The 14,346-nt window shown below is 43.0% G+C and overlaps 2 protein-coding genes across 5 annotated transcripts; one reads left to right on the top strand and one right to left on the bottom strand.

Annotated features, from left to right (window-relative positions):
- The first annotated feature begins 1,688 nt into the window (after nucleotides 1–1,688).
- Nucleotides 1,689–5,335, top strand: LOC148019694 (pentatricopeptide repeat-containing protein At1g06140, mitochondrial-like). The gene has a single exon (XM_087699830.1). The coding sequence runs from the start codon at nucleotides 1,774–1,776 to the stop codon at nucleotides 3,598–3,600; it is 1,827 nt and encodes a 608-aa protein (XP_087555956.1). The 5' UTR covers nucleotides 1,689–1,773; the 3' UTR covers nucleotides 3,601–5,335.
- A 2,682-nt stretch (nucleotides 5,336–8,017) lies between these two features.
- On the bottom strand, nucleotides 8,018–12,326 carry LOC148019693 (pentatricopeptide repeat-containing protein At5g27110-like). Of its 4 annotated transcripts, none has more exons than XM_087699829.1 (3): nucleotides 12,274–12,326; nucleotides 12,028–12,135; nucleotides 8,018–11,914 (listed from the first exon to the last, which is right to left on the bottom strand). In XM_087699829.1, the coding sequence occupies exon 3, from the start codon at nucleotides 11,341–11,343 to the stop codon at nucleotides 9,154–9,156; it is 2,190 nt and encodes a 729-aa protein (XP_087555955.1). In that variant the 5' UTR covers nucleotides 11,344–11,914; nucleotides 12,028–12,135; nucleotides 12,274–12,326; the 3' UTR covers nucleotides 8,018–9,153. The 4 variants fall into 4 exon arrangements, with proteins under 4 accessions (XP_087555955.1, XP_087555953.1, XP_087555954.1 ...); XM_087699827.1 differs by having other exon boundaries at nucleotides 12,032–12,135; nucleotides 12,274–12,325; XM_087699828.1 differs by having other exon boundaries at nucleotides 8,018–12,135.
- Nucleotides 12,327–14,346: the final 2,020 nt, after the last annotated feature.

Here is a 14,346-nt window from a genome sequence, read left to right as displayed (position 1 = left end):
CTATTGTGATCTATAGTGAGTTGGCTACTCTTAGATGGAAGTGTGATTCTTTTTCCTAGTCATTGTAGCCCTCATTATTTTGTAGCATTTTAGCTTCTAGTGTTGCTCTCAACTTCTCTTTGAGTATACTTGGTTGAACAAAGGATACTTTGTAAATATGTTTGTTCATTAATTTAGAAATCTTCATGAAGAAAAGAATGGTTTTAACATGGTTGGAACAAGGCATATCCCACAAATCTAAGACTTAAAAACTTGGTGGAGTCAAACTTGAAATTTTGGGGGAGAGAGAGAGAGAGAGAGAGAGAGAGAGAGAGAGAGAGAGAGAGAGAGAGAGAGAGAGAGAGAGAGAGAGAGAGAGAGAGGTTTTAACATATTAAGAACATTTTTAGCATTCTATCCTTGTACATGTGATAAACATTAGCACATTACATCTCATGGGTTGTATGGGCAAGTTATTTAAATGCATTTCATTTTGAGTGGGTGGCATGTTTTTAGTCTGCTGATGAGCATTTATGTGGAAATAATGGCTCATTGACCTAATCGTTATTTTTCTTTATTTATGCCTATTTATAGACCATCACTCTCCTTGTCATTATCATTCATATATGGAGATTTCATCTTGCTATAGAGATAGGGAGTTTGGGAGTACTCTACTAGTTACCCAAAGCTCATGTGGTTGTACACACTCTTGTGCTTTCGTACATGGATTCCATTATTTGAATTCATTGTTTTCGAGTTCATATGTTCTTGTTCTTTTGTTCAATTCTCTATGTATACAACATTACTTTGCTTATGTTGCTCCACAGAGGTGTGGGAGAAGCTTTAGTCTATGTACAAGACTCCATTGACCATGAGTGCTATTACCACCTACTGCAAGTTGTATAATATCCGAATTGAGGTGATTGATACTACTTAGTCATTCATTCTCTAACTGACATAGATTGAGGATCAACTTCATGACATGCAATCCACTCCACCGAAAACTCATTTGGCAAGGATTGTCTTATTCTTTTGGCTCTCATTGGAGAGCCTTGGCTACTTTAGAGAGGGGTGACATGTAGAAGAAGAAGAAGAAGAAGAAGAGGAAAAGGAAGAAGAATCAATGTTACTTTGTTGTATGTACTATTGTGAGCTTTTCATCATTGTATATGTTATTATACTTATTACCCATGATTTGAGAGAAGGTGTTAGCACAATACATACCATTCATTGTTGGCAAGCTATGTGGGTGCATTTCATTTTGAATAGGTGTTCCATTTTCAGCTTGGTTGATCGTCATTTATGGTTGACCGACGCAATCATTAATTTCCCTTAGTTATTCCTATTTATAGGTCACCTCTCCCCCTTGTCATCATCATTCATACATGCATAGAGCGAGAGTTTGGAAGCACTTGGTTGGTTGCCCATAGTCCATGTGGTTGTTGTACACACTATGGATTCCATTTATCGAGTTTATTATTTTTGAGTTCATGTGTTCTTTTTTGTTTAATTCTCTATGTATACAAACAATTCATTACCTTGCTTCTATTGATCTAAATTTATTTTACAATAAAAGGGTTAGTGGAAAATCTCCTCTTATGTAGAGAGCTCCTACCTTCTCTTTTATGATTAATTTTTGGGGGTGTCACGTATATTCCCATTTTGAGTAGTTTTAATATGGTTTTAGAGAGTCGGCTTATCTCGACTCCAGCCTATAAAAATTCCTTGACCGATTGCAATCTCTTAGGCAGAGAGTCAACATAAGCAGATTCCTAGCCAAAATACGGGACATGGATGGGCAGCAAGCTGAGGCGATGGCCTGTAGCCCCGCAGCCTCTGCAAGAATTTTTGCAGTATTCGGCAACCGAACGGTCTGCCCAAACCCCCAGCCCCCCGGAAACCCCGACCTACACTTCCCTGTTGAGGAAATGTGGCCAACTCAAGGCCCTCTGTCAGGGCAGGCGCGTCCATATCCTCATGCTCAAATCTGGACAAACAGAGCAAGTGTTCCTGTACAACCTCCTTGTGGAGATGTATGGCCTCTGCGCAGCCATGGATGACGCAGTCTCTGTGTTCAATAGAATGGCCAAGAGGAATGTCTTCACTTGGAATCTGCTTATTGGAGCTTATGTCATGAATGGGCTGCCCCTGCATGCCCTGCCACTGTATCATCAGATGCAGTATGAAGGATTTTTGCCTGATGAGGTCACCTTTGTCAGCATGCTTTCAGCCCTTGGCAGCAATCCTCCTGCCCCCACGGCCTTACCAGGTGGCAGATCGGTCCATGTTTCAGCCCTGCATCAAGGGCTTGATGCTGATGTTATTGTCGGTACTGCCCTTCTGAACTTTTATGGAAAATTGGGAAGCCTGCATGATGCAGAACAGGTCTTTGCATGCCTCCCGGTGAAAAATGCAGTTTCCTGGAATGTGATGCTTACAGTTTATTTGAACCTTGCTCAGGAGGAGAAGGCCTTTCGCCTGTTCCATGGAATGGAGGAGGAAGGCATGGTTCCAACTGAGGTCACCTTTAATATACTGCTTCCTTGTTGTATAAGACAGGCAAATCTGACGGAAGGCAAGAAAATACATGTCCGAATCCTGTACAATGTCTTGCAGCTGGATGTTATGCTTGGTAATTCCCTCATTAACATGTATGGAAAGTGTGGAGCCCTGGATTCAGCATGCTCTGTGTTTCTTGCAATGCCAGAACGGGATGTCGTAACTTGGAACACTATTATCGAATTTTTTGTGCAACATGAATGGAATGACAAGGCACTTCAACTGTTTTATCAGATGAAACTCGAATGTATTATGCCAGATGGTATCTCTTATGTAAGCATGCTTTCTTCTTGTGTTAGCCGGGGGTCATTGAATGAAGGCAAACGACTACATAGCCTTGTTCTAAGCTGTCCCGCTTGTTCAAACGTCGTCACAAGTACTGCAGTTATCAACATGTATGCTAAATGCGGCAGCCTGGAAAATGTTCACCAAGCATTTAACGAGATGCCAAAGCGAAACCTTGTAACTTGGAACACCATGATAGCAGCATATGCTCAACATGGGCAGAGCGATGTAGCTCTTGAACTTGTCCAGTACATGCTTGCAGATCGTATTGTCCCAAATGATTCCACATTTCATAGCATCTTTTCTGCCTGTAGCCATAGTGGATTTGTAGAAGAAGGGCTTCAGTGGTTTCATTTTATGACCAATGGTTGTAAGACGACACCCACAGTACAACATCTCAACTGTATTCTTGATCTTCTTGGAAGATCTGGACAGCTGGATGAGGCTGAGGCATTAATTCACAGTGTGCATCGACCCAGTCTGTCTTCATGGTCAAGCCTTCTGAGTGCTTGCAGATTGCATGCAGATATTGATTGGGCATGCCAGATTGCCGAATGCAGTAGTAAATTGAATCCAGAAAATCCTGCACCTTTTCTCTGCTTATTGAATGTTTACACTGCTGCTGGGAAGTGGGACAATGCACGTAGGGTCAGAAAAAAATTGAAGGACCTGAATTTGTCTGAGGATTCTTTGACAGAGGATGAGGTACTTGTAAGCAGTTCTTCACAATCAGGAATAAGAAAGATTGATGAAGGTAAGGAGTTTCATGGACCGTGAAATGGCCCCGGTAATACTAAAGATTATCAATATCAACTAATAGAGAACCATCTTTGCAGGTGTACTAAGAGGATTTTTCAATGCCTAAAGTCCAATGTTTATTTGTCGAAACTTTAGAGTTCACTGTGGGCTTTTGTTCTTATGGCTATGCTGTAGCAAACAAAATATCCCTTTGACTTTTCAGTGTGAGTCGAGCAGCACAGCTGATGCAAGAAAAACCGCACAACATGGAAGCCCTCGTCTCTCTGAAATTCGTACCTTTGTGCTCCATGTTAGGTACTTTTGTCTGCTGGCACTATGGATATGATAGTCCAATACATGGCCTATGCCTGAAAAGCAAAGCATGTGACTTATTTTGAGGTTAAGATCCTTGCTTTTGCAGACACAAGGCCCAAAGTCCCAGATGTTTCATTTCCTTTACGCTCCTAGAAAATATTCATTTTTATACTTTTAGAGGATATTGCACTAAGCTAAATGCAGTTTTCAACCTTATGATAGCACTTAAACAGGTTCGATGAAGGCATATATTGAATCAGCACTTCACATTGAATACAAAGATTGCATGCATTCTGCACCAGCCCTAATCTACATGTTAATAATCACATTCTCTCTGATGCACAGCAGTTTTGATGTTAATGATCTAAATGGCTCCTTCTCACAACAGTGATGCCTTACCTATTTGCATGTAACACAATAACAGGTTGATGGAGTGGTTTGCTTGTGTCATGTGAAGTGCTAAGCCATAGGAAAGAGAGTAGGTGGTGCAAGCATTGCAACCTTGCATTATCATAGTCTAAGGCTCCGCTTCCTTGTGGTTGGGTGAATGTCCATAATCACCAACTATACGCCCATTTGTGTCTTGAAGCCTCCTTCAAGATACTTGATTAGAGAAGCCATTTGACTCAGAAATGAAGCCTTCTTGGAAGAACTTGAAGCTTTATTGTAAGAATCTATGGTTGCTGTATTATGGGTTTCAAGAGAGAAAATGCTAATAAGATAAATAGGTGATTGATTGTGTTTAATAGAGTGCCTATTGGTACCTGAAGTGGAGCAATAAGTCTAGGATAATTAACGGCTGGCAATGAGAGAGATGGAGTAATATATTTGGCAAAAAATGCATCGCAAAATGCACCGGTTTGCCTGGTGTAGAGCTTGATCAAATCCTCTTCAAAGTGGTACTCTACTTGCAAATGAAGCCTAGAATGCTCTCCTGTGGTCCCTTTATGCCAGTGAATGAATAGTGGAGAGAGAAGCTGAAAGACTCCATGGAAGCTTAAGGAAGGGCTAGAGAAGTAGCCAATTTGAAAAGTAAACAACTAAAATCCCTTTTAAGTCCAATGAACCTTCTTTTGTCTAATTGACTACCAAAAATGGCTCCAAATGGATCACAACCTCCTAAACTTGTCCATCCTCTGCCATAGTTGTTCCTCTCTACCCCAAATAGCTCCACAAGTTGTCTTCTACCATCCATAGAAGATCCTCCAGCCATCAAATGTAATATCAATTGGAATTGTCCAATGCTGTTTTTGGATTTTCTTGGATCAAAGCTGAGAATGAGATATGAAAACGAAACAAATGTGGAAGAAATGGATCAAAGACAGCTTTGATATAACTTGTAAGGAAATGAGCTTGAGGAGAGAGAATGTGAGTGCACCAGAGAGAGACTGCAACAAGAGGCAATAGAGAAAGAGGGGGGGGAGAGAGAGAGAGAGAGACAAAGGAAGCCATGAAAGCTTGAAAAAGGTGAAAGATAAAGAGATTATTCAATGTATTGCTGTTGTAAAAATGGAAAAATGAGTGTATTATATCTTTTATGGCCATTGTAGCACTACAGTATTTATTAAATATAATATATCTCAAAGTACATGCCTAAATGCTTACTAAGCACTTCGTTACAAGCGATGGCCCGGAGTTGGTTGGACACAAGGAGGCCGCAGGTTAGGGGAGGCAAATGAAGGGCTGGGCAAGCAACAGCGGGAGATGTAGAGTTCACAAGCAACAAGGGAGGAGTGGCAATAGTAACAGCTACGGGGGACAGCTCATCAAGTCACACGTGTGCATCTCTAGTTAGTGTTCATGTGAGATCTCCTTGGGTGGCAGCTCGAGGTAATGAGACATGGAATACATCCTTCATTGTCCAAGTAGGTGAAGCTTCACAGTGACATTACTCACCATCTAAATGCCACCTCGTATGGAGGATTTTATGGACACCGTACAACCAGTTGCTGCTCAAGGTGCTAACCTCTATTGTGGTATCTAGGGTCTTTAAGGCCTTAGAGAACTGCAAGTTCTTCCTCAAAGCACAAGCCGGATTTCGGGAGCACGAGGAGTGTATAGGACAAGTTGCATGCCTCCAAGAGATTGTGAAGAGGCGTCGTGTGGAGGGTAAACCCACTTACGTTGCCTTCATCGATTTCAAAAAGGCATACAACACAGTGCCGCACCAAGCCTTGTTCTGCAAACTGCAAGCTTGCGGAGTGGAAGGGCGTTGCATACGGTTCAAAGAGGGGCTGTACCAAGCTTCAAAGATAAGGGTGAGGGTAGGGGACCTCCTGTCCGAAGCCATTTCAGTGAAGCGAGGAGTACGCCAAGGATGCCCCAGGTCCCCCACCCTCTTTAACATATTTATCAATGATATCATAAACGAGGGTGACAGATTCGGAGTTAGCATTCCTGGGCTTCATGAGAAAATTCAGGGGCTGCTTTTTGCAGATGATTTGATCCTCCTTGCAGAGTCCGCCGAGGAGCTGCAAGAAGCATTGAACCGGTTGAATGAGTAGGCTACCAAGTGGGGAATGAGTTTTGGCCTATCAAAGTGTAACGCCATGGTCTTCTTTGGCGACTTGCAAGCTCTGAGGGATCGACCACTCCATTTGGGGGCAGAACGGATCGAAGTCTGTGAGAGATACACCTATTTGGGGATCGTGCTTGATAGTGAGTTCTCGATTGAAACAGTAATTCGGGAGAGGATCGAGAAGGGACGTAAGACTCTTCATGCTTATTAGGCGTTCCTCTCTTCCCACTCGACCCCCATGTGGACTAGACTCAATGTCTTCAAGGCGTGCGTGCTTCCGGTCTTGACGTACGGTGCCGAAATTATGGGAGGGCATCGTCAGACACTCCTTCAGCCGTTGGAGAAAATGGCTGTCACGGGGATGAAGTGGATCTTGGGTAAAGGGGCTAAATCGACAGCTGTCGAGGCAGCCACCCTGCATAAGGAATTCAGTATCCTCCCATTCCAGCATTTTGCAGCGGGCAACGTGCACGTGCCTTTAAAAAGTACCCAGGGGTTAGGGCGTGGATCTGAGAGCTCTCGAAACCTCCGTCATGTACTAAAAGAGTCCACAAATGGACCTGGGCTTCCAGGACCGTGCGTTGGCTAGAGAAGTACGTCCCTGAAGCACCTCTACTTGCTGTAAGATATCACGTCTGGAAGAAATGGGAACGACAACACGAGTGTGTGAGACTGGCCTCCTATAATGAGAACAAGTTCGAATGCTCAAGGAATTACCTCTTTCGCACTAACCTTTTCGAAAACGTCAAGGCCTCGGAGGAAAGGTTTCTGTGTCTAGCACAGGTTGGAGGGGTGAAGATGGCGGATAGCTATCGACATTCCCATCAGCAAACCTGCCCTCTATGCAGCTCTTGCAAAGCATGAACCTCTTATGCACACATCCTGCTTTCCTGTCCTGCGTTGACCGATGAACGCGACAGGCACATTTCGGGTATTATAAGTGAAACTCGCGACCTTTTGTCCTGAGGGTGTACCTTAGAGGATGAAGCTACGTTACTCCTTGGTGGGGAGATCGGCGGGGTGTGTTTGCCCAACTAGGTGAGCACTCGTCCGCACTCGAGGAATGTGGTCCCGGGGCATCGCCTCGTGGCAGCATTCCTCGACGAGGCGATGCTGAGCTACTTGGGAGCATTATATTCGTAATTCCTACCCTTCGCGGGTAGGGAGATGACAATATCTTCCCTTTGCGATCTTGTGCACAAGCTCGTACTCATACCAATGACGGCACCGCCTCGCTCAAGCAAGCGAATGCTGTCAGGAGGCAGTGTTTGCTTGAGTGCGACAGGACACCACCTTGAGCCAACGCCCAACCTTGGGGTATGGCATCCCTTTGAGGGAACCCGCCGGGATCGGCGGTTTTAGCTGGTGAGAGTCCAGCACTACCTGGACCCCTGCACCGGGGTGCTAGGTGCCTACCCACGCTCCACTCATGGAGAGGAGTCTTCCAAGAACTTTGGTTCTAAAGGAAGTAGCGAAATCATAAGCTGGTGGCACAGGGTTCCGCCTGAGTCTGCTTAGGCACCCGGCTCAAAAAACAAAAACAAAAACAAAAACAAAGCTAAATGGGAGGGGACAACAAATGTGTCCATTGACAATTGGACCACCCAGAACTAACAAGACAAACAAGAATGCCACAACTTTAATAGATCTACGCTAACCTAGACACATATCAGCACAATTCCATTGCTAGGCCAGATGCCACCTTGAGCCACCAAGCAATTAGTCAGTCCCTTGCTACTCGGTTGAGTTTTAAGATGCCTCAGAGTTAGCCTTATTGAGTGGGGGTCCAAAGTTGAGAGTTATTAAAGGTCATTTACAACCTTAATTTAGTATACATATAAACTGGAATGGAAGTCCAGTGGTAGACAAGTGAGTCTATAAATAGACAATCCCAAATCTAGCCCACAACAGTTGATTGTGTCAGTCCCAAGGGTGTACCTAAGTTCCAAGGTCAGCAGCTGCCTGTTCATGCATGCAATCCTGGTTTCATCCAGCCTGATGAAGTGCAGCTTTGTGCTCTGCCCATTCCCTGATGCTGCATCTCAGCCAGTTCTTACTTCACTTGGATTGTTGAAATCCTCGTGCCATTGTAGCACATAGTTCTTTCACCATTTTCTTGTGCTTCCCTCTCAGCTATGCAGTCAACAATTCCCTCACAAGCTGTTGCGTTTTGCAACCTGCACTGGCACCCAGCTCTAACACAGCCCTCACAGCCCCTGTTGCCTGCATTCTCCCAGCCGGCTTTTTGTGAGCTTGTGTATTACCACTGATTTGGCTGTTGTTTGAGTTTCTGTTCAAGTTCCCTGCCACAGAAAATACTCCTGGGGGGAAAGTGTGAATTGGGACCCCATGCAATGTTCTGACAAGTACCCTCTTTCAACATGACCCTCTCTCTGTTTTTCTAAGTGTGCTCAGGAGCAAAGTTGATTCGGAGGAAGACCCGAATCAGCCATCAAGCTTCTGGATGTAACACTAAATTGTCAAAGCATTTTGGAGAAACCTTTTGAGTGGTGCGGATAAAGCAGAATAGGTGACCTTCCAAGGAGAGAAGGAGCTTCCACCACCTGAATTCTCATATGGTATCCTAGCCCCTATCGTAAACATGGGTGCTAGTAGGACCTCAATGAAAGTGTGATGAGAGGGGAGTCTTGGAATAATAATCTAGAGGCATCTCCTGGTGATGATTCTAGGCCATGACAAAGTATCCCAAGAGAAGAATAGATGGGATCCTTCATTACCTTATGATTTTGTATCTACAACTACAGTGCTACAGTTTGTTTTCCCACAAATTCATCATTGTCACAGTCAGCCACATCGGTTACTAGAAAAGCACTATCTGGTACATATCCTTCTTGTTTGATCGATGATTGTAGGCCCTTAAGTTTCTTGAAGACATTATCACTTTGAGAATGGTTTAGGCTATCAACCAAGAAACTGTGTGTCTTCTCATTCACCTCAATGCAGGCACCCCCTGGCTTCTTCCATGCACTAGCACATTTTCTCAGAACTTGAAGTTTACCAGCATCTTCCCACATGTGAGAATCAGTGTACATGTTAGACATAAGCATATAACCAGAAGCTACACTTGGGTCCAACTCAATAACATGGTCAAAAAATTTTCTTCCTAGCTCCAAGTTACCATGTATCCTGCATGCAGCCAGCAGAGTTGTCCACCCAGTGGTGTAAGGTGAGATAGGTAAGCTTTGAATCAGATCTCCTGCCTCGCTCAAGTATCCTGCATGGCTAAGAAGTACAATCATACTGTTATAATGTTCAATACCTGGAGAAATGCCATTTTTTTTCATGTTCTCAAAGCAGTAAAGGCCCCCTTCTACTTCACATGCATGACTGCAGGCAGTAAGCATGTTGGTGTATATTCCAGTATCTGGTATCAAACCTTGTCTTTGCAATGCTTCCAAGCATTGCCTTGCTGATTGAAGATGGCCACGCTGAGCATATGCTGCAACCAATGCACCCCATGATACCACATCTCTTCCTTGAAAATTCATAAAAACCCTAAGAGCTTCATTCAAACTCCCACATTTAGCATACATGTCGATGAGTGTAGTCCCAAAAAGCACATCTGATTCCAGGCCACACCTGATCACCTGATCATGTAATAGCATGCCCTGTGAGCTTGCTCCTGAAATCCCACATGCTTTTAGAATGCTTAGAAGGATGGCCTTGTCCATCTCAATATTATCACTCTGCATTCTCAAAAAAAGTTCAAGAGCAGACAGTCCATCTCCTTGCTCCAGATACCCCTCAATTATCGCTCCCCAACATGCCACACTGTGATTTGGCATACTATCAAACAAGCTACGTGCATCCTCTACTTTGCCAAAACCAGAATAGAAGTCAATTAGGGAAGTCCCTAATACATCCAACTTTAATCCACGTCTAGTTATGTAGCTATGTATCAATCTACCTTGATCAACAGAATCCGAGACACTACATGCTTTTAATATACCCAAGAGTGTAACTCTATCTGGCTCCTCACCACTGAGTTGCATTCTCAAGAAAAAGCTAAAAGCAGAATCAATGTGACCCTCTTGAGCATATGCAGTGATCATTATATTCCAAGAAATGAGATTACGGGTGGGCATCGTCATGAATGCTTCATGTGCCTCCTCCAAGCTTCCACATCTGACATACATATCAATAACGGCAGACCCAACAACTACATCAGACACAAAACCACAACTATTTATCTGACTGAGTATCTCCCTCCCCTTCTTCAAGTCCTTTGTAATACCACATGCTTTCAAGACACTTGAAAAGGTTGCTTTCTGTGGTTTTGTTTCTTCTTGCATTTTCTCAAAAATTTGCAGAGCTGATTGACCATCCCCATGCTGCACATATGCAGCAATCATTGTATTCCACAATATTACATCTTTGTGCTGCAAATCATCAAAAACTTTCCGTGCCTCCTCCACATCTCCAGATTTGGCATACATGTCGACAAGAGCACTCGAAACAACAAGGTCTGACTCTATTCCACATTTGGCTATTTGGCTGTGTATGAGCCTACCAGACCCTATGACTTGGCCATGGCTGCATACTTTCAAAATGCTTAAAAGAACAGCATTGGTAGGCTCTATGCCCTCTTCTTGCATTTTCTGAAACAGGAAACAAGCTTCTGTAAATTTCTCATGTTTGGCATATGCAGAGATAATTGCTTGCCACGTGTGAGCACTTGGTTCTGCAACCATGTTGAACACTAAGTTTACTTCAAACAGATTGCCACACGTACCAAGGAGGCGAATTACATGGTCCCCTAAGATCGCAAGAGAGGTAAGTCCACTGCAAATCATAAGGGTATGTGCATGCCTGCAAGCTTCTAAATCTTTCTTCTTTGTGCATTGCTCAAGAAGCTGATAAGCCGTGTCTCGAGTTAGCAGCTTACCAAGCTGGTGCAGAAGTCTTGCATGCTGTAAAGCCTCATCCATTTAATCAATTCAACAAAGGCATTGTGTCGATGCACACCAAATGGACCAGATTCAGAGAACACATTCCATCCACTCATCTCCACTCACGACATTCCTAACACTCATCTGCACTTATATCCAACAACACTCAATTCACTGATGCTAAATCACTGAAGGCTTAAGATCCATCCATTATCTGGATTTAGCCGTTACTTGCAGCTACACCAGAGATCAACTGCTGCCGAACCCAATATCTGAGAGTTCCCATGTCGCAACCTCACCTGTCATACCTTTTTTCCATTGAACCTGCGTTGAATCTCAAATTGAGGAGAAATTTGACGAGAATTTTCAACAGAAGTCCTGACATATATAGCGCATAAGCTGCTTGAGATTGTTTGGCTCCAATCAACCCCAAAGGGATTGAGACATCCACGATCTGATCTCTGAACATCGTGTGCCATCCCTCCAATAAAGAGCTGCTGAAACCAGGTTGTAAATCGACGAACAGGGATTCCGAATGCATTAGTAACTTCATTTTTGCACATGCTGCAGCTGAGATTTCTGAAGCAACCTTGTACGACCAGACGAATCTCTGGCTGACAAGGAGAAAGTTTCAGTTCTAGAGTCGACAGATGAAGGGGAGGCAAGCTGTGATGTCCAATTAGAAGAAGAAGAAGATGCAATCGACCAGAATCAGGAAATTACTTGCCTTCTTACATCTATGGTCACACCAACCCTCTAAACGGCTGATTATGCCTGTTAACCGATTGCCAATATACGCCGCACTCTCACCCCCTGCAGACTCCATTAAACCTGCAAATAACAACCAGATAATCACCAAGGAGAAAGAGAATTTCTACAGAACGGGTCGAATTTCAACCCGGGAAGTCTATCGCGACGAAAAATTAGGGTGAAAATTCCCTAAATACCCCTCAATTTTTTCAAAACTACCAGAATGCTTTTGTATTTCTGATGCACGGCGGTCTAGGGGGCCAGCATAATGACAGGTAACTTCCCCTTCCTTGTGCGCCCCCTTCATACCAAAATTATTATCTTTGTCATCACCATGCCCATGACCACCCTTGTGGGGGACTCACATAACAAAGATCAGAGAAAACAATCCAATTTTTTTGGAAAATTCAAAGGTGAAAGAGGCTTTATTTAAAGAAAAAGCTCTTTAACATGTGGTAGGGTGGGTCCAAATGATGTTACGTGAGGTGATTGGTTGTAGTGAAGAAAATTCCTAGCAATATATCGCTATAAGTTGCCGATTGAAGGCAGCTCTACTCCTAGCCATCTGTCACAAAGTGCCTGATTGAAGGCAGCTATTTCTCCAAGTTGGGCATTTGCACAATGTGGTGTGTGCATGAATGCATGTAGCTGCAAGGACATAAATGCAAGATGTTGCTTCTCGTTGTCTTTGAGATCGAAGCCAAAGCTCGTTGCCACTGTTGTGGCTACTGCAACATCGCCTCCCTACACAACACCTTCCCATCTACCCTCACTCGAGGCCTCTCTTTGCTCCTCTTTTTTCATCATTAGAAGAAGAAGAAGAAGAAAAATTCCCTCAGATTTCTAAAGGCTTCTTCTTACAACAAGCCTTGATAATATATTTTTTCGGCGATTTGGAATGATCAAGCTACATCATGTATATATATATATATATATATATATATATATATATATATATATATATATATATATATATATATATATATATATATATATATATCTCTCTCTCTCTCTCTAAGCTCCTCTTTTTTGCCATCCCTACTAATTGTTCATTATTGGACAACTATATCTTCATACCAGGCAATGGCATATAGAAAGATGTAGGGGCCGGAGTGAAGTCGATAGCCTGTAGATGATGCTAAGTAGCTAGGAAGTTGGGATGATTTCAAAACAAGAGGGAGTGTGCATAATTAGGTGGCTTGCATGGGTAGATGTCGTGGGCTTTATGCACTTACCATGTCTTTCCAATGGGATTCACATGTCTCAAGGCCCAATCTTAGGTCTCGCTCTTTACAACAACAACATCATGAGTGGTTCCCTCCATAGTTGGATATTTAGCCAATTAGGCCACAAGAGGTCAAAAATATTGGAGGTAGGACTTCTTCTCATGGCAGCAATGAAGTGATTCCCATGTTTCAATAGCCATCACAACACTTATTTGGTCCTCATCATCATTGTCAACAAGAGATGAAGAATAAACTGACATCAAGGGCTACTTTTGACTTGATCATCACTCAATAGGATCAGCATCATTGTCAAGAAACTCAAATTTTGAGTGCTCACCTTCACCTTAGCAAAGTTAAGATTTGCCATTATGCTTAGTAGTTTGTCATCATGTAAAAGGATTAAGAATCACACATATCATCTTGCTCCCTTCCTCATAGCCTATGTTGAAACTGCTCACAACAGTGAATTGGTTGCTGTTATGGAGATGGTTGGGGGGGTATATCGGCTAGCTTCTCCACAAAATGGAACCATGCACAAACATGCTAACAACTTTTTGATGCTCTCACAACTCAATTTTGTGGATTGAGTATGAAGGATTGGGTAACTCACCACCAAGCTAAAAATGGACATTGAGAACTTTGTAACTCTCTCAGACTCATACATGACACATGCCCAAATGCATGAATGATTCAATAAGTGACAATGCTTGATTCCTTGAAGACGGTGAGAGGAGTAGCTCTATGGTTGAATATTAAATTTGCACCAAATCTTCCATCTTCAAACATACTAAGCAATCCTTTTCTCGTTGCAACTGTCAATTATGCTAGGATCAAAATTCAAGCTATTCTCACATGTAAGAGACTTGGATCTACAACTTACTCTAATGTATGCTAGCATCAAAATTCAAGCTCTTTTCACACATAAGAGTCCCGCATGTGTAAGAGTCTAATTACATCATAATCCTACTATCATCCTATTGAAGTCTTGATATATGAGGTTTGTTGGAAACTTTGAGGTGCTTGATGCATTTGTGATGATGTCTACTTCTATCTTTGAGATTTAGAT

The sequence above is a fragment of the Lygodium microphyllum genome, chromosome 19, assembly GCF_053477565.2.
Source record: "Lygodium microphyllum isolate KBCC chromosome 19, Lygodium_microphyllum_v1.1.10, whole genome shotgun sequence".
Taxonomy (NCBI): Eukaryota; Viridiplantae; Streptophyta; class Polypodiopsida; order Schizaeales; family Lygodiaceae; genus Lygodium; species Lygodium microphyllum.
This window is presented reverse-complemented; position numbering and strand designations above follow the sequence as displayed.

What these genes read in the sequence shown, in the direction of transcription:
- LOC148019694 (XM_087699830.1), top strand. Translation starts at nt 1,774, where the DNA reads ATGGGCAGCAAGCTGAGGCGATGGCCTGTAGCCCCGCAGCCTCTGCAA.
- LOC148019693 (XM_087699828.1), bottom strand. Translation starts at nt 11,343, where the DNA reads ATGGATGAGGCTTTACAGCATGCAAGACTTCTGCACCAGCTTGGTAAG.